Genomic DNA, 26,445 nt, shown 5'->3' on the forward strand with positions numbered 1-26,445 from the left:
GGGGGATTATCTATTCTGAATGTTATGGAGTAGTTTGTTCAGCACGAGGGAGGAAAGGGGGCTGAACACATCACGCGCCTTTTACTGCTCCATCAACACAGAATGACATCGCCGAGCGCACAACAGCAGCCGTCGTCGAGAGCTGCGCGGACATTTTATTACAGCCGATTTCAAAACCACATTTCATACACTCAGTCAAAACCCACTCCAGACCTCCTCCTCCCTTTTATGAAGAAAACGTGTGTGTGAGCTTGTGTGCTTGCGCTAGAGAAACAGAAGAGAGTGCGGCGATGTTCTGCTCTACCAATGCTTTGTGAGACTTTTCTTGATGCATTACAATGTCTGTGCAATTGGGAGTGGTTTTTTGAAAATTGTTAATTTATTTTTTAGAATGTGTTTTTGCGTCCCAGCAAGAGCAAAATGAAACAAAAATGTAGCAATCTGTGTCTGGAAGCTGAAAGGTATCCAGGCTGCAGAACCTCTTTTTACACAGAGCTTAAAATAAGATGAAAAAAAATAATAATACCAACTTTTAAAAAGTATTTTTTGTTTTCAAAGTGCCATAGTTAGTGAGGAGATAAAAGATTGGCAGTACGGGGCATAGATGCTTTACTGTGTGTGTTTACATGAGAAACCAATAATAATAATGATAAAAAAAAAATAGGAGGGAACTCAAAGGAAAATGTGTACTGATGAATCATTTTTACATTTTCTGCTTTTTTTTCCCCCCCACTTGGGGACTCTGCTGGACTCTGAACATCTCTGAATTTTTTTTTTATATCCATGATATAAAAAAAAAAAAACACACACACACACACAGTTGGAGCCTCCATTTTCACTTGAGGAGGAGAATGCTTTTGCATGCATGCGTATGTTACTAAAGGGAGTCCCACAGACCCAGAACTGGAGGGCCAGACTGGGAGAGGTTCAGAGCTTTGCGGAGGCCTCAGTGAATCCTCCTTTGAGATGTACATACAATGTGAAGGTCTGAAGTGATTTTTGTTAAATTCTATATTTTATTGCTTTTGTAGACATTTTGTTGTGGGAAGAAAAAAAATAAATAAAAGAAATTTTATGGGTGAATCTCTGCCTTTTTTTTTTTAAGCTTTACGTTTTTTTGTTGTTTTTTTTTTCATTTGAGCTACAACAATTCACAGTGTGCAATATTTCAATTATTTATTCTTTACAAACAAAAATACAAAAAATGTCTTATATGTCATGTAGTTTTCTGTTTCTTTGCTTTATATTCATATCAATTATGAATGCACAATATGAGCAAGTTTTAGTTCCAATGGTCCAATCAGAAACATCTGATGGCAGACGTAGGTCTCTCTCACTTATCAGGCAGTTTACATTGTAAACAAAAAAACAGGCTAAATATGATTTCAGAAATGACATCTTTGGTAGGAAAAGTGCATTTGAGTGTTATTTTTATCTCAGTCAAAATGTTGCATCTCGCTTTCATCGCCCTCTTCCTTCCGCGACTCCGGCTCTGGCTCGCCGCTGCCTGGGCGCCTCCTTAAATCTGAACAACAGAAACATCAGTTAGCGACACGCCACTCCAATAACACAGTCATTATCACAAGAAAGAGAATACTGACAGGCCTGGGAGGAAGTCCACACATCCAGCATGAATAATTTGGTTTGATTTGTTGGGGGATATCTTGGAGAGGACACAAGAAAAGGAAGAGCAAACACGACGCACCTTTGAAATATCAAAACAACTGTGTCTGAGTGTTTGCCTTTGTGTGTTTGTTTGCCGGGCTTGTTTGTTTTCGCGTGCGGTTCCTTTCCGCGCCGTTATCCTCTAGATGCCGGTATCGTGTCTACCCAGAGACATTAATTAATAGCTAATCAAAGCTAATGTCTCAGCAGCACATTGCCAGCACAAAGACATGATTAATACGTAATCAAAGGCCGCGCAGCACAACGCACAAAGCAGGGCCCACCCCCATGCCTCAAACGCTACTGTTGTTAGAGAAATAAACGAAGACTCGCTGCTTAATTAGCTGGCTGCTGGAGCGCGTCGACTTCATTTGAAGTTGTCGGGGATTTCTTTCAGAGCCAACTTGGCCTCATGAGTGACGACAGAGAGGTGACATTCAAGTAGAAAAATGCAGATGTGACAGGAAGCAACACGGTGATACAAAACAACATAACTAGGGAGGAAATGTATTATCTTAAGTATTCAAATATCACAAATACCATATTTAGTTCATATAATGCTTTAAACTTTTTCCCCTCGATCATCATGATGTTTTTTGTCTGCCGATGTTCTCTAGCAAAACTCTGAGGCAGATTTATGCTGTGATTAAATGGACCACAGCGACTCATGAATCCAATTAGGTGCAAAGAATTTTTTTAATGGTAAGGTACGCCAAATATTCCAGATATTAATAATGAATTTCACTTTTGAAAATAAGTTTTCTTTAATTTAAGAGTTAGCCGTTACTTCGTGTTGGTCTATCACAGCGGTGGGTAATCCTGGTCCTCGAGGGCCGGTGTCCTGCAATCTCTTAGATGTCTCCATGGTCCAACATGCTTGAATCCAACAGCTGAATCACCTCCCAAGTGCAGTCAGGTTCTCCAGAGTCCTGCTAATGACCTCATTATTTGACTCAGGTGTGTTGAAGTAGAGATACATCTCAAAGTTGCAGGAGACCGGCCCTCCAGGACCAGGAGTGCCCACCCCTGGTCTATCAGGTAAAATCCAAATAATATAAATTGAAGTTTGTTGTTGTAAAGTGACAACATTTAGAAAATGTTCAACACTTCTGGAAGGCTCCATATTTCTTGACTCTTACTTTCTCTTGCAGCTGCTTACTGATTTTAAAACTTTGTGACATTTCTGACCTTTTAGTCCCAGCCTGTGGCAGCAGAGGTTGCAGGAGTGTTTCTGCAGGAAGCCGTTGATGGCAGCGTCTCCAAGGTTATCGGGACCAAAGAGCACTTCGCCCCTGCTACAGCTGCAAAGGGGTCAGACAGAGTCACAGTGTGAAGCGAAAAACTGGTTCGTCTGTCTGCCTTCAGTTCATGTCAGAGTTATGAAGCTCTCCGTTAAATAAATGAATAAATGAACACCCTTCTGAAACCACATGTTGCCATTTTGGATTTGTGTACCTTTGGTCATCTGCCATGACGACCGTCGGATCAGTCAGCTCCTCTCCCACTCCTGTCAACAACATAAAGGACAGATATGACCAGAACAAATAAAGAGGGAAGAGAAAAATGAAACCATTTGCATGTCATAAATAATCAAAAATACTAAAACGCTTACCTTGTATGTCAAGCACCAGCATTTCTCTGCGTGAATACTCGTATGTCCAGTGGGAAAATGCCAGTAGCACGTCCTCTAATGAACAGCAGGGGGCAATCTCTTCCCCTGTGTTGTTATTGTACTTCCTGAAGTCACCGATCAAGTTTCTCTCGATAGTCAACCACTGGCCGTTAGAATGCCGAAGCACCAGGGAAACATCTAGAAATCTAGTGGAAAGGGAGCAAAGGTCACTTCATGCAGACACATGGACTTACAGGTGGGATTCAGAGAACACACATGCACACACCTTGGTGAGTGATGCATATCTTTGGGTTTGATCTGGTTAAACACTTGCATCATCTTCTGGGCTGCTCTCTGCTGCTGGATCTCCTTCAGGATGTCAAACATGTTATATATTACAAAGCTAAAGGGAATATAAGAAGTACTTTTGCTAATCTTTCAGCAATGCTTTGCTTAAATGCTCCAAAGATGGTTTTGGTAAAGTACCCTTAAACAGAGCTGCAGCGCAGTGCTCCCATGGAAGTACCTCTGCCAAGCACGGATCACCTCTGGCTTAAAGGCTTTCACCACGTATATCTGACCAGGCTGGAGCACGTCCTGCTCTGCCCAGGTGCACAGCATTCTGCTGCCCTGCCGGAGACCGCCGTCCAGGGAACCCTCCTCGCTAGAGAGCGGCTTGAGCATCGCAGACTGGACCCGCGGCGACCAGGAAGAAACAGAGCTGGACTCAGGTTCAGCTTTAGAGGAGACTTCCTCCAGAAAGTAGATGCTCACTTCTTCACCTCCTGTGAAAACAAAAAAGTTAATGCAGTGAAAATGTAGAAAATACAGGGGGGGGGGGGGGGGAAACAAAACAAAACATGTAAAGATGCTATTTTTGTTTGTCCAAAAAAACCAGAATTTTACCCAAAATGGAAACAGGAGTAAACGGGATGCTGTGAGCCAGTCTCATCAGATTGTTCCTCTCCATAGCTTATAACACAGAGGCAGGTACCATCAAAACAACAAATAATGCAGCAATAAACGCAGAAAGAAAGAACCAAAAAGCGTATACAACTAAAAATAAGTAAAACAGAAAACAAAACAAACAAAATAAAACATCTTTTTAAGTTGCCACATAAAAAAGTGTTGATATATTATTTTCATAATACCTGAAAAGTGTGGGTACTGATTGTCACTGGACTGGAAGGAGGAACTCCTGGCTGCAGCAAGCAAAAGAAAAAAAATAAAAACAAAACACTACAATGTAAATCCAACATGTACTAATAATTAAACATAAATAAACAACAACCGCACAATACATGATAAGTATGGAATAATAAGAAATACCTTCTGGAGCAAATCCACTCTGCAAGCTAGAAGAGAGATGTTTAATATATAAATTTATATACATATATATATATATATATATATATATATACATATATATATATATATATATATATATAAATATATATACATATATATATATATATATATATATATATATATATATATATATATATTTGTTGAGACATTCCAATTAACTTTGAAAGAAGACCTGCGGCTCATTGATTTGGCCCAGCTGTTTCGAGCTGAATGAGTCGGACTCCACATCTCCTGAAAAACAAACGACCAAAAAACATCCTTCGGGTGTCGACTGATATTTGCAACAGAGACTCGATAGAAACCGAAGCTTAGAGAAGATTTACCTGATGGGAAATCACCTGCTTCTGCATCAAATCAGTGGGATCAAAATCTGAAACAATATTTATACCAAAATTAGATTTTTACAAAAAAAGTATTAAAACTAAAGAGCAAAAATACAAATCATTTTCATGCATTCAAATAAATTCAAAACCTTTACAAGTTAGTGGACTCTATTCACTAATTAGGCCACTTCATCAGGCAACTGGTTCCACTAGTTTTTTTATTGAAGTCTATCAGACTTTTTATTCAGATTAAAACTTTCCAGAAGCCTGCGTCACTTCTCCTCCTGTTCACAATAACCCGTTGCTTTGAGCTGGTTGTGTTGGTGAACGTAGATCCTTACAGAGCTGACTGAGGCTGGTTGAAGCTGACCAACAGGTCGGTTCTCCAACAAACCTCCGCCGCTTCCTCCACACGGCATCGGACAAGTGGGACTCCAGCGTCTCCTGTTGCCAAGAAACCGGGGAGAGAGATGGGAACGGAAAATGAGATTTATGACTAATGCTTGTTAGGGAAACTGTTTTATCATGAAAAGAGGTAAACAATCAACAGCGTGACTACTGGATCTGGAATGCTCTCCTTTATCTTCACTGTCTTCTTGTTGGGGATTTTGCCTCTGCTGTCCAAGTCTTGAGAGAAATCGGAGGATTTTCCCCATTCTGCAGAATCAAACATATAACCTGGAGAAATCGGATGCATGACAGCGTGATCACCCGGGACGTTAAAGTGGCACAAGGAGTTTTACCTTGGCTCTTGCTGCACCATAAAGACGCATCATTCCTCAGGCCTCTTCTGTCAGACATGCACTCCTTGTCCGTCGTTTCTTCAAAAGATGGGAAAGATCCCTTCGTTGGGCTGAGAGGTCCACCAGAAAAAGCGATCTTCTCCATGCTGGATGAAAGAGACCTGCAGAACCCATATGGACGCTCTCTGGGCACACATGACCACCTGGTGGGCAGTGGGGGTTTTCTCCAGTGGCTGGAATACCTGGACGGAAAACTTGGTTGACTTTCATCCTGAGAAAAGATGGAAGAAACATTGTCAATGTCAGTCAGACACAGTGAAACAATTACTATAGGCCACAAATACCTCCAGGTTGGGTACATCTACTTCTTCTTCTTTCTCTTCCCTTTCAGCATCCTCTTCCCCTTCTTCACCTGAAGCTTCCTCCTGACTGGGATGCAAATGTGGGTCATACGTCCGAGCTTTGCCATGTGCCGTCCTGAACGGTTTGGGTGAAATTGGAGACCCACAACGGGACGACTCAGGGGTTTCCGAGGGCGTCTTAGTCCTTCCACCGCCGATGTTAAACTGAGAGGAGGAAACATGTGACCCCCGTCCAGGGCCTCTGAACCAGTTTCCACTGGGATCTTCAACAGGGACAGACTTGGAGTCCTGTGGAAAATGTGCTTGTTTAAATTATACTTTACATATCATTTAGTATGGTGGTATCTTACTGTTTCAGAGATTAATCATTAAGACCTAGGGTCTGCAACCTTTGTATTCAAAGGAGCCATTTTGCCTCCAGTTCAGCTAAATAAGTTGTTTAATTATTACAAATATTACAAGATTTGTTTGGGGAAAAAAACTGCTTATAATTTCTGATAAATTTCTACTATAAAAAAAAAATCTGTTCACGCATTCAAATACTTTTCTATTTTTGGGTTTTAAAACAAAGAAAAATCTAAAATATTTGCAATAAAGTGGCTGGATACATTTTATTCTACGAGATGTTGATCTTTGTGGAAAATGCAATAAAAAAATCCCTTATTTCCTCTAAAGTTGATATATTTAAACTTATTGGGAGCGCTTGAAATCCAGAGTTAAAATTTTTGATTGGGCACACAATCATGGCCTATGAAACCCATTTAGCTTCTGAAAAAGCACAGTTTACAAACTAACGACAAAAAGAAAGACCTAAAAATATTACCGGTTGTTCTGGAGTCTTTCTTTTGTGGACATTTAGTGCAATTATTCTATCAAATAAAGTTGAAAAATCTTAAAATCTTTATTTAGCTATTAAGAGTCACTGTGGAAGGTGAAAAGAGCCACAGGTTGCAGACCCCTCCTTTAAACAAACTAATTTTATCCGAGCTCTTGATGTAGCCACACACCTCTTCAGCCGTTTCCTCTCCTGCCTCAGGCAGTCCCTTTTTTCCTGCTCTGGTTTCTCTCACTCCGACGTGGCGCTCCTGCGACGTTCGTCGACTTCCCTCAACAGCAGAGCCTTTTAGCAAAGAGGGCGGCGTGCTTTTGCAGGCTTTAATCTCCAGGAGACGCACATTAGAAACATCGCAATCTTCTGCCCCCCTGTGAGGGAGGGTCCAGCTGTGAGGGAGGATGTGACGAGTGGCCGGTAAAACGTGGCGACACTGAGCCAGGCGGGCCTCTTCCTGTTGACGGCTGTCGGAGGCAGACAGCAGAGTGAGGGTGTCCACAGCCAGCACAGAGAGGTCCTGAAGCTGACCGAGCTGACCGTCCAGCTCCGACAGGCTGTCCTGAATGAAGTTGACTTTCTCTGAGACCTCCCCCACCATCCCACACATCTCATCAGCTCTAGTGGCACAACAACAAAGACAAATGTTAATAGCTAGTAACGAGGTAATAAGGTTTGTGGCATGACTTGACTACTACTTTTAAAATCAAATACCAACGTTCAGCAGTTGGAGCAAAGGGACTTGTTTTTTTTTCACCACATGGTTTCTGCAGTTTTCACAAACTCAAATTTAAGACTATCATGAATGGAGTTTCAACCTATATATACAGAGAAATTTACAAACTTTGTCCAGTCAAGTGGCAATAAATTTGCACTTATCCAAGATACAGGCAAAAGAGCGAACCAGCTAGCAAGGCGACATTAGCTGCTCGTTAGAGGTAAGCCTTAAACGCCTCAAGTCACACAACACAACGAAAACGTCTGAATGCAATTTGGCCGGAGGGAAAACTCAGAGGGGAAAAAAACCCCATACATATTAATTCATTTTTTTATGAATTTAAGACATTTTTAAGGATGTGCGGATGCCCTGTTTCACACTAGCAGGCAGCTTAAAATCTAACCAACCTCTCAGCTGTGGCTCTGATTCTATTTATGGGAGTGGTGTGGAGATCTTCGTTCTTCTCATGAAGGTAGAGTTCAACACATTTCTCCTCAAACTCATACAGCCTCTTTCTATCCTCCAGGCCCAGGTAGAGTTCTGATAAAAGTAAATAAAAAAAACAGGAGACAAACCTTTTATGGTGCCAAGATATATAAAGACATATATAAAAAAATAACTGCAAACCTATTCCCTCCGTCCCCCCAGCACTGTGTGTACTGTTGGTACTCACTGAGCCCAGAGCGCCTCTCTTCTTGTTCAGCATCTCTGCTAAATCTCCTGTAGATGCTTCTGACAGCAAGAGCCACGTGACTGAGCAGGATGAGCGGCGGCGGCAGCCACGGCCTCTCCTGATAGGTCCTTATGTAGCGATAGCGGTTGTACTTCCACAGTTTGTTGGATATTGAAGCCATATCAAAATAGACGTTGCTGTTAGGGACAACATCATTTTACACATTGCTGTTTTTAAACCAGTAAATAAATATATATATATATACTTATGTATATTTGCCAGTGCAACAGGGGCTCACTTGAAAAATGCAATGAGGATGTTGACCATGATGATGTACTGGAAGAACATGTAGACAGCCTGGAGGAGCGGTGCCAGAAAAGATGCAGGAGGACAGGAATCCTCAGTACACGCTGTCAACACACAAACACATCGATGATACACTGGTGGGAATCAGCATGGCGACTGAAAATAAAACAACAAAAACCGTGAGGGAAACTTTTCATTTACCAGCTAGATCAACACATATACATCAGATTTAAACAACAAATTTTTAAAATTGAACTCTGTAATCAGCAAATGCTAAATCTGAACTGACTCTGATGAGAACTGGAGACTAAAACTTCCATCCTATTGTTTCTTTAGGAATAAACAGGGTAGATAAAAGGCATTAGCTGCAAAAAAATGCACTAATTAACTAATGTTCTCCAAGTGAAGTCATAATTATCAAGCAAAGTAAAAGAAGAAATGATGGCATGAGGTTCATCATCAAATCTACAACAAAAGTACAGAGAAGGAACAAAACTCATATTTTAACCTATTTGAATAAACAAATTCCTCCTTGATTTTCTAAAGCAATACTGTTGAGACATGTGGGCTTAAATTCCTTAGTAAAACAAGTAAGTTTTACTACAGAAACATGTGCATGTTTGCCTTTTAGTAAAACATTTAAGGCCACAATAAAGCCAACCACGGTTCTACAAGTAAGCCACTAGCTTGCAGTGAACTATGAGTGTAATAGTTCTTGTAAGATGAACAACCGTCAAATGTGTCGTCTGCTGTTCAACTAATTTAGCATCTACCTTATGTCAAGCACTCCAAGAGACCAAGTAGTCGATTTAAAATTATTTTACTCACTTTACAAAATTGGGTGTACTTTTTCTTTTTAAAATAAGCGCTAAATTTTCTAATGATCCACCTACGGTCAAGTTCTCCAGCATACACTTCCCCAAAGATCATCCAGTACGGCTGGAAGACAATATCTCGAGCTAGGCTCCATGATGGCTCGTGATCTGGTGACAAAATGGCCTGTCTGGACACGCCGAAGCTCAGCAGCACAATGGCCATCATCACCACAATGAAGAACATGTTACTGGTCTGGGAACACAAACGGGAACGAAAAAGAAAGGGGTTACAAATACTACGGTATTATCCTTTAGTAGGCAGACGTGGTCTCTACTCACCATCTTAGTGATCATGGTGAGGTAAGGACCAGCGTGCTGATTGACAGCCAGAAGGTCCAAAACTCTGACAAACCAGAAGATGATGTCCAGACAGTAAGCAACGTGTCCTCCGGTCCGGAAGGGGTCGGCATGGCAACGCATCAAAAGCCCAACCAGGAACAGGAGGATGGCAACAAAGTCGGATTTGTTCCAGTACTCTGAGAACCAGACCTTCAGCTTCTGCCTCAGCTTTCGAGGCTCAGACATCAAAACCTAAAAAATAAAAGAGTATTTAGTGCCATGATATTAACTTTCATTGTACTGTAGCTAGAAGTCCATACATCCAATTCACAAAAATAACTGAAAACTGCAAATGAGGAAGGATGCAGGGTAACTTACCTCTCTGGTTTTCTCAACAGCAGTGGAGACGATGTAAAGAATAACCAACCACTCCTGGACACTTGGTTGGTCCTCCATCTTGACCAGGATGACGTAGGAGAAGAGCATCAGAAAACTCAAGTAGGACATCTAACATGAGACAAAACACATTCAGTTAGATTTCTTCATCTTCAAAAACATCAAATGAGTAAAAATAAATAAATATTAAGAAGCACATAACCTACTGTGTGAAACCAGAACTTAACAACAGGAGCAGTGTAAAAATCATAGAGTCTTGTGATCCATGACAGAAACCGCGCAAACACAGTGGACAGGGTGGATTTATTGTGGAAGGGGAGGCCTCGCTCTGCATCCTGTCTGTCCTGCGACGTAAGACGAGAAACAAGAGGGCAAGTGGTGAGAAGTCTGAGAGAAAACCTTATAGTCTAGTTTAAAAAGTTTTGCGTTGGCATCCTACCATCTGAACGGATCCCTCAGGGACTGGCAGCGATTTCACAGACTCGAGCCCAAACAGCATTGCCTCATGGGTTTGTGGTACGTGGCACATTTCAGCCTTGCTTTTAAACTCCAGAAGCAGGATGGCAGGTGGCAGGAGAAGGCTCAAAATGATCTACAACACAATGTGTGTATCACCATCACCTAGCAACTATCAGGGAACATCGTAGGGCCGACGCAAATAATTCATCGATTACTGAAATAATCGTCAACTAATTTAGCACGGATTAATCATTAAGTGAAATATAGACTCAAAAAAACAATTTGCTGAAAAAAAAAAACAAACAAAAAAAACAACACACTTGGACCGGTAATTATGCTTAAAACTTTACCAAATATATGTACATTTTACATTTACGATGAAAAATCTTCTTTGTCTGTAAGCAATTCTACCCAATTTGAGCTGCTGATGCAGATTATCAAGTGTTCACTAAAGAACTGCTATGTGATTTTTTTTTTAAATAATTTGCTTATTTGCATCATTTAATGTATTTATAGTATTGTGTAAAAGAGGCTTAAGTGGGTAAATGGATAAACCTGTGGAATGTCCCCCTTTTTTAATCCAATTGATCAATTAATTGTCAAAATAATTGATAGATTAATAGATTACTAAAGTAATCGTTAGTTGCAACCTTCGAAAATTGTTTTCGCCAGTATTGTTTTTTTTTTTTTGTTTGTTTGGTAATAAACCTAATTCACACATAATTAAAGCAGAACTAATTGACTCAGAATGGTATTCTCCAACAATCATGAGATTCTTTTAAACACCAGAGACAGGCGGGTTAAAACTATCATCAACCATTGTGCTCACCTTCATAAAGGAGTTTTTTCTCATGTTGAGCGGGCCGGTCCAGAGGTCTGTGAGCAGAGTCTGGGTGCAGGAGTGTGACACAAATGGTCTGTGACACGAGGAGACAGCCAGCTGCAGACATGTGAAGTGACTCCATGCCTCCATCTCTGAGGTTAACAGCTTCATGGCCATTTGCTCGTTCTGCTGAAATGCACAATCTAACACGTCCACAGCCAGCTGCCCAAACTCCCTGGTACACGCAGAGAGAGGATAGACATGCGGGTTTTCAGTTAAATAAAACTTATACCTCACGTCTGATTTAGAAAAAGTACAACTGAACCTGAACATCAAACACTAGAATTCAATTTCAAATAAATGTATAACTTTGAAGGAAGGGGTAGCCATTTTAAATGTGATTCCTTTTGTGGGAAGCAGTTTCTTTTCACTTCGCTCTTTACACTCACAGTGAATATGACTGGAATCGCTCAACAACGTTGTCGTCCATGTTGCTCTGCCGTACCTCAAAGGCCATCGAGCGATAAAGCTTACAGCCCACAATGGCTCTCGCCAACGCTTCCTCCCCGTGCTGCCACAAGAACAGCGCCATCTGCTGGCGCTGCTGGAGAACAGCCCACACGAACAGGTCGTTGGAGTTGAAAGTACATGGCAGTAGGGTGGTGTGACCAAGGCCATGACTCAACACCACCTGATGGCCGCTCCCCGTCGACTCCGTTTGATCCTGGAAAGACAAAATGGATGGATGAGGAACTTTAAGACTAATCAGTCTTCTAAACTGAAGCTGAGCTTCTTCTAAAACAAAGACACCAAAAGACAGAGTAGATTCACCAACTTTGTTTTTGTAGGGTTGGGCAGTTCTGAAGAAGTGAAGATCTTGGAGACTTCTGCTTTTCTTTAAGCTCATTCCTCGCCTTTGGTTACTAAAGGAACCACAGCTGTAACGTCTACTGTCCTACAAGCAAAAAGGACATTTTTTCTTACATCTCATAAAGATCTGAGATTTCTTACAAGAGGGACATAATCTAAGTTGTAATGCTCACCTGGCACTGAATGCGGCTGTAAGCAGCTCTGAAGTTTTTCCGCGTGTAGGTGCTTCGATAGGCGCCTCCAATGAGGTATTCTATGACCAGCCCCATGTCAATGACAGACAGACGGTAACCTGTAGGGAGAGAGGTCTACCAACACAAAATGAACAGTGAATATAACTACAGAGGCCTCTCTGCAGGTAAAATATAATTTAAGTCATTTATTTCAGTAATTTAACTCAAAAAGTGTACATTTTGAGCATTGACAGCCTTTTTGTTAACATTTGATGATCATGGCTTGCCGCCAAAGATAACCAAAAGATTAGCTTCTGTGAAAGTTTTATTATTACATCAGGTCAAAAAAAAAAGGATTTTTAAAACAAAAATGTCAGCTGAGGAATACAAAAACGTCTAAATAATTTCCCACAAGCTCTTAAATGGGCTTTATTTGACGACGTCTTTAAACCCCTGTTGCTTGCTCACACTTTTCCACATAACTTTCCGATAATATAATTGATATATACAAGCAGCTTCTTCAGCTTCTTGACCTGTAGTGTCTTATCCTCTAGGTCAGGGGTTTTCATCCAAGGAGCACAATGCCTGTGGAGGGCGGCGGAGTTGTAAAAACTCCACCTTCAGCCCCGCTCTGGCCAAAACCAGTGATGGCATAGTTACTTTGAAAAAGTAACTTTAATCAGACTACTGATTACTCCTTGAAAAAGTAATTTAGTTATATTATTGACTACTTGACTTGGAAAGTAACTAAGTTACATTAAAAGTAACTTTTTAGTTACTTTCAGCAGCTGCTAACAACAACGCTCAGCCTCCTGTGAAAATCACATTGAGCTTTGCCAATACTTAATTGTGTTATTTTATACTGGTAATATCAACTATGTGTCTCCACTGATAAGGTTGAACTGAAGAGGCGAGTGTGCAAAAAAAATAGTACAAAAAAATTAAAAACATGAGTAATTTGTGTGGTCCACTGTTGTCTGGAAAACTATGAAGTATTTTAAAGCCCCCTCCCCCAGCCTCCAGATTCTGCCCCTGAGTTTGATGTCGCAGCGCACAGAGCTCCTCCTGCAGCTCCACAGCTCACATGGCTGCACAGATTTGTGACACTTACCGTAATATTAATAATTATACGGTGCTAACTTGCCATTATAACTATTGCCAACTACGGACACGCTTATTCGTGGCTGTTTTAGTGCGCTGTTTATATTGGTCTCGATGTTTGCAGTTTTCTGAACTAAAGCTAATTAAGTTGACATTAACAAAGACACAGCGGACGGATCATCCGGGAAATGATGAAGACGGAGAGACTGACTAAAACTACCTTAATGACGGACAAATTCTGGGATTTATTATGAGTCTCTGCTTATTTCCAAGCCCAAATGAGCAACCCAAAAAGGCGCAACCCGCCACTCATTAAATTTGCAAGCGACTTTTAAAAGATGAAGCCCAAAGCCGCTTATAATAGGCGACAGAAACTCAAAATAGTTCCAGTTTTTCCACCAACAATCTCCCCATTTTTAACATTTCTGTTGCATAGACTGTCGGTCACTCGACAAGACGAGTAGAGGAAACGATTAAATAACAAAAGAAGATAGTAACGCAGTAACGCAAAAATGATTTTGATAAGTAACTGTAGTCTGACTACTGGATTTGAAAGTAACCGTTACGACATCAAAACTCATTAACATTTGACATCATCACCAAGGGGGAAACATTTCCACTGATCCCCGCTCCACACGCGCACCCCACAGTACCAACTTTTTCCTAAATCCACAGAGTTGATCATGTGCGTAAAAGACGTTTCTCTCACATCAGTAGACGGCAAGCAGATAGCTTTTCCGGTTTACTTTTTCCCTCGCACCGCGCCTCCCCTAAAGTGCTCTGGCGCCCCCCAGGGGAGGCGCGCCTCACACTTTGAAAACCGCCGCTCTAGGTGAACGGTTTTCATGTCTTTCATGGTGGACAGCTGCCAAGTCAGCAGTCTTCCCCATGATTTTGTGGGCCATAACGTAACATGCCTGTATGAATTTATTTTTCTGTCTATAAATTTAATACACTTCTAAGACATTATTTTTGGGGATTTTATTAGCTGTGGGACATAACAATTTAAATAAACAGTAAATAACTGTTGAAAACATTTCACCTTATGGACATATAAATCTATTTGAACAACAGAACAGTCGATGTCTATGGTTTGCATGTATTAGTATGTTTGTCACTCACTTGTTTTGCATCTTCAACCAGGTGCTGCAAGAAGCGCTGAGTCTGACCCTGTGGCTGGAAAAAGATGTTTTGTTACACTTAAGAAAGAGAGAGAAGAAACATAAAAATCAAGAAATCCCAACCTGAAAAAAACAAAAATACTCGTAGATAGCAGCAGCTCTCCAGATATTCATGTTTCAGAAATGGACCAAGAGCTGTGAATAATTGACAGGCTATAAAACACATGAGATAAAGAGAGTGTGGAGCAAAAAACAAGCGTAAGTTGTCCACAGACTGCTTTTTTTATTTGAGCATCAAAGTCAACAACTGGGAAAATACCCTGGATACGGCTGACCACACATCACTCGGTGCAAACACTTACAGTGCACTGCTCTGATTTCAATCAAAGCTCATATTTTCAAATCTGTGTTTTAGTCAGAGTAAAGGGATTGAATTTGTTCTGTTTGAAAATCAAGCAAGGGGCTCTGGGAAAACTAAGACATAAAAAATAGCAAGACAAACAGTTGAACTATGGAGTGATGTTGTTGCTTTCAAATAAAAACAATATTCTGACAAATATTCAGGTTTTAAAACAGAAAGTAGGATGATCAACGTAATCAAAATTCATATTTTCGCCTCAAATCTTTTTCCAAACATCAAAAACAATGCAATCAAACAAAAATGATGATTATTAAAATAATTTTAGCACAGCATGCTTTGCAAATATAGCCTTAGTTGGTCAATTAAGTAGAGCACAATAAATTGAAGATTTTGGTATTGACCAAAATAACTGTAAGTTTGTTTTTCTTTTCTTTAATCAAGTTGCCCTATTAGGAAGATAAAAGTATAAAAACAAAGGGAGTATCAAGAAGATTTAAAAGGAGCAGATATAGCATAATTACTGAGTTGTAGAGCTCCTCGAGGCGATCCACGGTGAGGAAGCGGCTCATTGTCATGCCGTTGTCAATCAGGAGTTTCACAAAACTCACACGGTCCATCACCAGAGAATCTAGCATTGCTTGTTCCAAGGAACCCACCTAAACAAAGCATATGATATGATTATAACCGAATAAATCAACAAATAAACCTGATTAAGGTCAAATTAATGGTATAAGCTCCTGTCCAGAGCTGGTCTCACCTGCCAGTGCTGACCGTACACCAGGATGTCTTTCTGTGCGATATCAGCCCGGTCCCAAGCCAGAGCCATACTCAGCTGCTCTGATGGACTGGCTTTGGTTCCTGTTTCCCATTCAACAAAAATGTCAAAATCCAGCAGAATGCATTTCAATGCATATTTATTTCAGCGACAGACTTTTTTCTATTTTCTAGGAACGAAAAAGCCTCAATCCAACATAAATTAACATTTAAAGCTACAGGATGTAACTTTTATTAAAAAAAATATGTCTTTTTAAGTAATCAGAGCCGGAAGGAGGATCACCCTCGTGTAAGTGCTACTCACACTTTACCTTTTACTCAATGATGCGAACCACATCTTTGTGACAGTAGAGCCTGTCATAAATGGTCGGGCCAGTTAATATGGCCACCAATGACGGTGGATAAAGAACGAGTTCTTTCTTGCCGTGTTTGTTTCTAAGCAGATGTTTAGAAACACTTTTTCTAAATGTTTCATTAGAACAAATGAAACCATTTGTTTCATTTGTTCTAATGAAACAACTAGTTTCATTAGAACATTTAGCAACACGTGCAAAGATTGATTGACAGAGATGAGACACTCCTCCTTACTCTGATTGGTTGTTTCTGGCTAGGGGCTGTGCATTTATTCAAATGGAAATGGTAGCACTGTGAAGAAGTGGAAAAGCTTAAGTTTTTCTATCTCATACCATGCTGTCACAACATAGTAACAGTTTTAACAAATATGTATAAAAAACAGACTTCTGCATAAAATTTACATAATGTAGCTCTAAGTGAGTTGGGAACTTGAAACATACAAAGTTGCAATCTGTTCTTGCTGCTAAAACCGTGGTGACTTATTTGCAGAAGCCAGTATGTAATAGCAATCAGAAAGAGAAAACAGGTACCCTTAAGAACAGCAGTCAAAATGGCTGCATCAGTTGCCATCTGCTCGTCAGCCTCAGAGTCAAAGATGGTGATCTGTTGGTCAAAGAGGGGATGATGATGATGCTGTTTGTGTCTTAAACCACACCAAGCCTATTTCAGTAAGAGCTCTACTCACTGACTGCCTGTGATCCATACACTGCTGGAGTAGAGTGTAAAGGTGAACGGCTTCGGTCCTCTCAACTCCGAACACATCTCCAATCCTACCCAGGAAGTCCTCCTCAATATCAGCATCCAGCTGCCTAAAAGGATGAGAGGCAAATCACAGTGGCTTGCAAAAGACAAACATAGCCAATAGAGCATGTTGAGTAAAAAAAAACAAAAAAAACACATAAGGTCTTCAAAATGTTTAAAAGTAAAAAATATGAAAAGCCATCAGGCTGCATTTTCAGAAGTCACCTAACTAGTAAATAGAATCCATTTATTTAATATCAGCATAAAATCAGGTGTTCTGGGACGGCTTCAGAGTACAGTAGAAATCAAACAACATTGTAAAAAACCAAAGATCACAGAGCACTGTACAGAGAAGAAATAAAGAATAAAAAAATTAAAGAAGTTCATGGTAACTCTGGAGGCACTGTAGATATCCTGAGCTCAGGTGGGAGAATACACTCACAGGAAGATTATTTGTTGTGCACTTCACCAATCAGAACATTATTAAGAGAAAGCTATGAGATGTCATGTTTATAGTTTCTAACACATCATATAGACACAGCAAATGTGAAAAAAGGCGATTGTTAGCTTACAAAAAAAAAATCAAACTTTTTCTTGAGACAGAGTTGATAGAAAGATGGATGGAACTAAGTGCAGGGCAATTCTAAACATGAAGTTGTTTTACAGAAAAAGACTTGAAACTTGAGTGGAAATTCATCCTCAACCAGACTGACAACAATCCTAGACATATAGCGAGACATTCAGTGGCACCACTGATCCGTGACCAAACTGCTGTTCACACATACAGTCTATTATTAATTTGAGATATTTGTTTAGGAGAAATGGGCAAAAATGTCAGTATCTTGATCTAAAAAAGCATACTCTAACTGCTCTGACTGCAGCAAAATTGGTTTCAACAAAGCATTGTTGAATTTTACAGATAATTCTTTTAATTATTATTTTTCTTCCACTTTACATTGCTGCATTATGTTGTTTTGGTCTATCAAATAAAAACCCTGGGGACAAATTACAAAAGTTAGCTATTTTTGTTGTTGAATAAAAACAAAAAAGAGTTTGCATGTCTTACCGTTCTTTGCGAGAAAATTAACATGGCCAAAACCATTATCAGCTGCCAAAAGTTTGATCGATGTACCTAATAATTGGTTTAACTTCATACCAGCTAGTTCAGCTAACTGGCTTCACACTTAAAGTAAACATTACCTACATACCTATCATTAGCAGTCTGCTTGTGTAAGAAGGCGAAGAGGTCTGCAGCCTTGCCCGACCCCTCAAACACAAACACCGGCACAGGGGGCGCTTTGCTAACATAATCCAGAACTGTTGATACAATGGCGGCGCTCCCTTCCACCACCACACACAGGACAGGCACACCCTGGTTCAGTCCTGTGAGAAGGGACAATAATTAGTCATTATAAAAACCAGGTCAAACCACTGAACTTCAAAAAGGATGAGCGAAGATGGATACAGCCTGAAATTATCTAAATTAACACTAATAAAAATGTGCTGATATACATTTTGCCAGAAAGACGATGTCCCATCGTACATATTCAACAAGCAGTGACGTTAACTTACGAGGATGAATCTTCAGTAGCTGGATTTGTTTCTCCAGTTTTCTCCTGAGGCCTTGCTGACAACCAGGTTTCCCCAGCGTCCCATCGTCCACCAACAGAAAGTGGGAGTGGAAACCATTAAGGGAGGTCCTCTTGCTTAAAGGGTTTCCCAGTGGCTGGTAGGGTCTGAATACCTGAGCAGGTGTTGAGTAAACATCTCACAAAAAGGACAACCACATCTTGCTGATTGTCAAATATGTTCTTTGTTATGTTAGAAGGAATGAAACATAGATTTGGTGCTAACATCTCTGCCGATGAGGTCCAAGTTGTTGTCGATCATTCCCCACGGTGTGATGCCAATCGTGTTTCTCTTCCTCAAGTTGTGGCCTCCAAATAACTTCACTGCCTCACCCACATATTTAGACACACCTGGAATGTGTATAAACAGTAGAAAATGCAGTGCCACGCAAAAAATACTCATTTTCCTTTAAACTTTTTAAAATGAAAATAATGCAAGATTTTCAAAGCTTTTATAAGACTAATTTCTGAAAAGTGTGCTGAGCGTTTTGTCCAATTAATAAAATAACAAAAACAATCATATTTGAACTATCACAACATGCCTTGTTAATAAGTAAATAGGAATAAATATCGGGTCTAAAAACATGTGTACATATTCCTTGTTGCCTTCAATTTATTTCCTCGTAAAAGTTCAATGTTTCAGGCTCAAGGTGTACAAAGCTGGTAGAGACAATCCCATAAATGCATTATCTAAATACTGGAAGTTATAGTTGCAAAGAAAAGTGCTTCTAAAAGGACTGATTAAGGGACTGGCTGATAAAACAATAAAACACATTGAGGTTTATGGTTATAAAATAATAAAATGTGAAAAAGTTAAAGGGTTATAATTGCTTCTGCAGGGCCCTACAGGTGTTGGTATCATTGTTTTAGAGAGAGTCGATTCCTGTACTGACCTGTATTAAACCCATCAGTGAAAATCCACGCTCCTGTGCTTATGGCAGCCGTGATGAGCCCCTTACTGAAGGCCTGCTTCACCTTTGGGGGCAGAATAAAATTTTCTGACCCTCCGTGGACCGTCAGCAGTAGCTTCGGTCTCTCCATCTGCCACTCCCTCAGCATCAGCTGGAGCAGCGCCTCTGGCTTGGAGTCCACGGCCACACGAACATACTGGAAGAACATGGCACTGCTCAAGACCCTGCTGCGTTTTCCAACTGCTGCTCGCAAGGCTGTTTTGCCACTACAGCAGATAGCATCCACAAAACGCCTTAAATCTGCTTCCATCACAGCAAACCAAAGTTTACACAACCAGCAACATCTAGACTTGCATCTACACTCAGACCAGAGAAAACATCTACTTTTATAGTTAAAGCTATTTTTTGCAAAAGGAAGATTAATCATAATTTTTAATGTTGTGGTGTAAATTTAATAAATGCTGGCAAAGAAAACCAGAGTAAATGGATTTACAAACCTTGGCGCGACAGACCCGCGTGGCAGTGTCTTGAAAATCTATGATCCCATAAGCGTTGGTAGGAGTGGCCTTTGTGTGAGCCTCCATGGACCACTCCTCCATGCCCTGTTCTGGACTTGGATAGAGGGAAATCGGAGGAAAAGACTCCTGCCAAGAGTGCTCCCCCATCAAGCGGCCACAGCAACATCTGATCAATGAAAACAAATTATCGGATACGTCAGAGCACTTCATGATTAGATCTGACAGAGTCTGTTTGAGAAACATCTGTTCTACATTACAAAATCTCAGCTGAGCAGCTGTTTTCCTTATAAACAGATCCACCATCACATTAGACATTCCAGTTTCATGATTTGCTTCTTTTTTTTTTTTTTTTTTTTTTTTTTAAAAAGGCTCAAAATCAGTACAGGAGGAATTGATTTTACCAGCTCTGGGCTAATTCCTACCAATATTTCCTACCCATGCTTTACCATTTTGTCCCAGCCTACTTACAACATAAAACATGCTATTTCAGACCAATATACTTTAACCATCGCATAACAGTTTATTTCTCTTAGTTAGAGGTGCACCAATTGCAGGTTTCTGGCAGATTACCGATCTGTAAAATGCCTGCCGATTCCAATTTTGGCCAACACTGATTTTTTTGTCTGAAATGTTCCCAAATATAGCAAGAACATCTCTGAGTTGCCAACAGTGGGGTGACTGTTGTCAACTGTAAACATGCAGAAAGCGTGAAGACGGGTTGATTTGTGCGCCTTTGCTGAGGTGGATAAGATCGGTGGATAAGATCGGTGGATAAAATCGGTGGATAAGATCGGTGGATAAGATCGGCTTCACATGTAAGTATCGGCCGATCACTGATCTCCCAAAACAAAGGAAATCTGTGCACTCCTACTCTTAGTAGTGAAGTGATGAATTGTGGAGCTAAATGACACCAAAATGCTCAAATCTCACAAATATATTTAATTATCTGCAATGAACTGGCGACTGGACTGTCCAGGCTGTACTGGTGCCTGGAGATAGGCACCAATCATCCTGGAGACCTCGTAAGAATAAGCATGTTAGATAATGGATGAATGAATGAATGGATGGATGGATGGACGGACGGACATTAAATCATTTAAATATTTACTCAGGAGATTTTTATATTGCTCTATTTCTTTTATGGTTCAAACCTATAAAAAAAAAGAGAGAGATTATTTCCCCCATAAAGGACCGCCCTCTTAAACGTAGATTTTATCTACTAGTCAGATAACCACATTGCATAAGTGAAATTACTTTCGTTCATCATTTCCTATGGTTGGTATGAGTCATTAACAGGAGAACCGAGTCATGGCAGCTCCGATGTAACTGAATCAATAAGTCAAAAGTAAGAAAAAGGCCAAAACTGAAAGTGCGAAACATTGATGAGGCATAAAAATCAGCACCCAATTAAACCCACGATTAAATAGTTTCAAATGACCTTTGTGACTGAAAGTGACTTCAGTGACTCATGGTAACCTTTTTCTGATCGACTTTATCAGTTCTTCATCATAGTGTTGAGGACAGGAGGCCCAGTCCTCCATACAACATTCCCCTGACTCTCCATAGAATTTAAATCACACTAAGGATCTGGCCTTTGACTAGACCACTGAAACAAATAGATTTTTTTTCATTTTTCAGTCATTCTGTTGCAGATTGGGTCTTTTACCCCCTTCACGGATTTGGTCGTTTATTCCCGATTTTCTCAGGTTTTATTTGAGGGAGCTCAAATTAAAGCTCCCTGCCAGCAGTAGGTCACTTAGTTATTAGCTTGATCCAGGGTCGTAGGTCATGAGAGTTAACTAATACTTAACTAACACTAATATTTCATCATCGTCACTAATACAATCACGATGATGAAATATGACAGACGGAGCTTATCCTTTTAAATGCTAGTTAATAGTTTCATTGGAGCCTAACTGTGTTCCTACACAAGAAAAGAATATTGCATATGTAAGTTATAATATGTAATGTTTTGGGGAATTCATATCGAAAGTAAGGTTTTCTTACCATGTTTATATTATGTAGGCTGCTGCTCAAAATGTTTCTTTGTGTCTGTTAGCAATTTTGTTACAGTTATGAACTGAACAAGTGCTGCAAAGAATCAAATTACACCTTATTTTCCAAGTGGAATCTGTAGAAATCTTCATTATTGCAAAGCTTTTTACACATTTCTGTCCACAACCAATTTTTTATTTGCCTGTGTCTTCTACTTATGTTTTTATGTAAAAAAAAAAAAAAAGTGACAGAAATACTGAAGCGTAAGTGTGTAACAATATGTTGCTAAAGCAATTCAAAGTAAATTATTTGCATACATTTTAAAACCCCCAGTTGACTAAGCCAGACTGCAACAAGTACTCCCCCTTTTCCTGTCTCCCTCCCTTCCTCTTCACCTCCCCTTGTCCTTGAGTCTACATATTCCTGTTTCATTGTCTTTATTATATTGCCAAACACATTGTTGTTTTTTTTAAACATCTGCCTTCTCTCATTTTTTTTTACGTCACCTGAACAGTTGATAACTCATTGACTATCTGCAGTTTGGGGCATTTTGAAAATAGTGCGTCAGTGAAATGGAAAATAATGTGGCAGCAGTAATAAGACAGCAAACACAGGAACAGTACAAATAAACAGAGAGCAGTGAAATCTACACAACAAGCAAACAAGAATGCCAGTGCCACGTGGGCAGCCAGGTGGTAACGCACAATAAAATATTAACTAAAAATTCACAAATAATACCTGATCAGGCTTTGGCACACTTGGCATATTGGAATGCATCTGAAAGAAACAGGAAATAACACATTATGAAATAATCAACATGGTTCCTGGAATAAAGAAAAGGCTGCCAAGTGTTTCTGTTCTCAGAAAGATGTTTATTTCCACCCACCAATGTTAATATTATACTACATACATTCCTCTAGGAATCATAAAAGCCATCCATGCAGCCAGTTTACAGTTTACCTGTGTTGGTCCCAAGAGGAAGGGATGAACTTTACACACTCCCTTCTGAAGAAGCTCTCCTCAATCCAAGATTTCCCCGTCTGAAATAGGAAAACATACAATCGAGATAATATAAACGACATAAAAGGTCAAGCAGATTGTCATAGCACTCTCATCTTTACAGATTCATTTATTCTGAGGAAAAACAAACATCTTCCTTTAGGGAACAAAAACCTTTTCAGTGAAGTTCATTGTAGTCAAAGCATTCTCTAAAGCGTCAGTCCGTCACCATCAGACTTCACTCCCACCAACAGTGAAACGCCACTGAAATGTGAGCAACAACATCCCAGCTCTACACAGTTTCTCCGACAGATTCAACAATAGCCGCAAGAAGCCCAGCTGTGTTTGTAGGAAACATACAAATATCCCCTTCCTGAGATCAGGCCACATGGCTGCGGAACTGGTTTACTCCCACTAAAAACTGACTGTGTGAAAACCTAGCAAGGCCCTGAAGCGTAGCTGGGTTTCAGAGAAAAGAGATTTTCCAATAGATTAAAAAAAAAAAAAACCTTAGTACAAGGGCTGCAGCCTCACACAACACCACAAGAGAGCGGAAAACAAATTCACTGAATTACTAAGTTATTTAGAGCAAGGGGTTGTATCAATTTTAAGTTCTGTTCATTTGTGACAACATAAAAACACCATATTGCTGCATAATTTAGAGAGACTGTCCAGCAAAAGCAAAAAAATAATAAAACATTTCTCAACTATCACTGCATGAACTGTAACAGTTTATCACTTCCTGTAATGTTACCTCACATCCAAAATAGTTTCTAGTTTAAAGGTTTGGAAAATGTTAGTTTTTAGTTTATTCGAAAGAATTCAGGAGCTTATCTGTTACACTTACTCTGTTAGACATTTTGTATTAAATCAGCAGATGTTGGAAAAGAATCCTTTTAGTCTCAAAACAAAAGAAACAGAAATAGAAGTTAAGTCTAAATATAGTATAAGGAACATTACTTCTACTACTACTACTGTTTAGTGATTTTTTTCACTAATTAATGCATTTTAACAATATTTGTAAGCAACTGATTGTCATCCTATATCTACATTTGGGTTTAATGTTTATTCTCACTGGAGACATTTTTAATATTATGAAGTGATTACTATAAATCTAACAGAGACTCTGTGGAGAAAGTTATATATTAGAATGAAGGTGAAGAGTATGAGTACTCTTATACTCTTATTTTGGGGGGTTTTTTACCCTAATTTAATATATTTTAAAAAGTTCCAACCACAAAAAGTTTATACTTATGGGTTAATTAGTCAGGCTTAACAGCCTATAAATGATTGTTCATTTTTTCTGCTTCTTTTAAATATGCACATATTTATAACAATTTGGTTTTTTTTGTTTTTTTTAAAAGATCCTATTTTACAGCTATACATTACTTTGAAATTGAGGATACTATTTTTAATAATGCCATAAGCTATAAATGTGGCTGTTTTTGCTTTTACATTTCTAACATTGTCCAAGACATCACAATGAGCCTATCCTACAGGTGAAGGAAATGTGTAGAGCCTTCACCGAGAGGGAATGTGCAGCAACAACATGCTGCAATGTGCAGCAGCATGTTGCACAGAGACAACATGCTGCATGTTGTAGGACACCTACTATCACTATATTTTCTATAGATTCGGTAGAAACTTGGGTCATATCGGGTCTTTTCTTGGAATCTCATAATCGTGCAGCTTTGAAACCAAAAAGTTTATAAAACCGTAGTGCAACTTGATGATGGCATTAAGAAATTACCTTAGTAAGTTTACAAAATGTAAACAAAACTTCCTAGCCTGTATTTGGTCAAATATATATTTTTACACTCAATGCATACAAATTTCTTGCTTCTTATACTTCAACAAATTTTACAAAACGACAAGGAAAGTGTCATGGCAAGCAGAAGAGTTTTGCCGTCTAGCGTTGTGCACATGCGCAATATTACGCATCAGTACGTAGTTAATTGAAAAACTTTACCCTATTACCTCCGCACCTAAAGTACATGTTATAAGAAATGTTTAAAGAGAAAATTAAACACAAAGTCCAGCAGACGGATTCTGGCTTTTCAAAGTTCTCTAAAAAATGCACTTCGCATGTCATTTTACCATGTTTTCGCTGACAAGTTCAACTAAATTAACTTGTCAGCTAATAGCTGCTGTCGTTAGCTCAGAGCTAACGACGACTGCTATTATAGTAAATAAACCGTATGGAATCGGTTCTCGACTCCGGTCAGAACACCGGCTTCAGAAAACAAAATCTCTTCGGGTGATTTACATAATCATCTTCCTCTTGCATAACTTACCATGGCTGTGCTCTGCGGGTAAAACATACATAAAATGTTTTAAGTCTAACGGAGAACTTCTTTCAAATCCCACCTCTTCATCATTACTCTGTCGTTTAGGCTTTTATCAGCCGCTGGTCCAAAGGGCACTGAGCTTTTCCAAGAAGCCTCGAGGAACTCATGACCTCCTCCTCCTCCTTCCAGCACAACCAGGACTGTTCGACCTCCGGAGCAGAGCCGCGGTCCTCCCCTTCAACATGCTTCACAGCAGCAGCAGCAGCAGCAGCAGCAGCAGGGGCAAAGAAGGACTGGCTTTACTCACAGTGAACAGCTCTACGCCAACAATTGTTACTCGATTCCTCAGGTAAAAAAATAAAAAATAAAAAAATCAACTCCATTTTATATTATGCCTTGAATTGCCCCTGACAGAAACAGTCACAGAAAAATAGTCACTTGGGTATTGAAAATAATTTTATTTACAAGCAAAAAAATAAAAAATAAAACCCTGATTATCAAATAGCAATGAATAAACAGTCCTGATCCTAAATCACGGTGTTAAAGATGCAGTATTATGTTAACTCGGCTTCTTTTAGGAGCTTAAAATCATGTTATAATATTATCCCCTCATCGAAAACATATCTGGAGTGTTGATTTGATTCTTTCACGCATGTTGCACCAACTTCGAGGATGGAGCTCTTCATCCGAGCTGCAGTCTCCAAATTTCAGAGCTTCTGCCTCATTGAGCAGCTCTCCCACCTCCTTCAGACTAGCCAGCAGCAATTAGCAAACACCTGGTGAAACTCTACTGAGCTCATCATACAAGCTACTTCTTGGTGCAACGCTGGAAAGATTTTAAGAGATTAATACAGGAGCTGTTGTGAAGACTTCCTAAGCAAAAGGAGTGTCAAAAAGAGTAGGAGTTTTTAAAGAGACAGAGGCCCAATTTCAAGGTTTTAATTATATCAAATTTATTTTTAGTCATATTTGATATATGCAGCATTTTTGCAACAACTAAAGGTGAAATAGTTTCTTGATTGTGATACAAAGTTGCTCTACTTGCCTGGAAAATAAATAATACAGAACCTATAACAATTTATGAAACTCTGAATCTATTCTTCCCAACTAGATGCGAGTCATTTAGATCCTCACAATGTGATAACTGGGTAAAAACAAGATTGCTTCTTTGTATCATATT

General features: G+C 39.6%; 1 protein-coding gene across 5 annotated transcripts; it reads right to left on the reverse strand.

The window, feature by feature from the left end:
• Position 1: 1 nt before the first annotated feature.
• On the reverse strand, positions 2–25,510 carry trpm6 (transient receptor potential cation channel, subfamily M, member 6). 5 transcript variants are annotated; one of them, XM_044112783.1, is made up of 41 exons: positions 25,272–25,510; positions 22,939–23,018; positions 22,717–22,755; positions 19,963–20,149; positions 19,448–19,661; positions 18,781–18,905; positions 18,499–18,670; positions 18,135–18,309; positions 16,871–16,994; positions 16,716–16,788; positions 15,815–15,915; positions 15,579–15,713; positions 14,698–14,751; positions 12,475–12,609; positions 12,267–12,386; positions 11,881–12,155; positions 11,438–11,666; positions 10,589–10,741; positions 10,356–10,493; positions 10,132–10,260; positions 9,754–10,005; positions 9,493–9,667; positions 8,592–8,703; positions 8,294–8,490; positions 8,028–8,160; positions 7,081–7,522; positions 6,056–6,361; positions 5,712–5,982; positions 5,528–5,625; positions 5,310–5,412; positions 4,969–5,015; positions 4,818–4,876; positions 4,607–4,632; positions 4,429–4,479; positions 4,184–4,249; positions 3,764–4,062; positions 3,564–3,646; positions 3,278–3,483; positions 3,121–3,172; positions 2,854–2,966; positions 2–1,525 (listed from the first exon to the last, which is right to left on the reverse strand). In XM_044112783.1, exons 1-41 carry the CDS (start codon positions 25,296–25,298, stop codon positions 1,437–1,439), a joined length of 5,865 nt encoding a protein of 1,954 aa, XP_043968718.1. In that variant the 5' UTR covers positions 25,299–25,510; the 3' UTR covers positions 2–1,436. The 5 variants fall into 5 exon arrangements, 4 of the variants coding, with proteins under 4 accessions (XP_043968718.1, XP_043968719.1, XP_043968720.1 ...); XM_044112784.1 differs by lacking the exon at positions 25,272–25,510 and adding an exon at positions 23,152–23,300; XM_044112785.1 differs by having other exon boundaries at positions 3–1,525; positions 25,345–25,510.
• Between the last annotated feature and the right edge of the window lie 935 nt (positions 25,511–26,445).

The sequence above is a fragment of the Gambusia affinis genome, linkage group LG03, assembly GCF_019740435.1.
Source record: "Gambusia affinis linkage group LG03, SWU_Gaff_1.0, whole genome shotgun sequence".
In the NCBI taxonomy this organism is placed as follows: Eukaryota; Metazoa; Chordata; class Actinopteri; order Cyprinodontiformes; family Poeciliidae; genus Gambusia; species Gambusia affinis.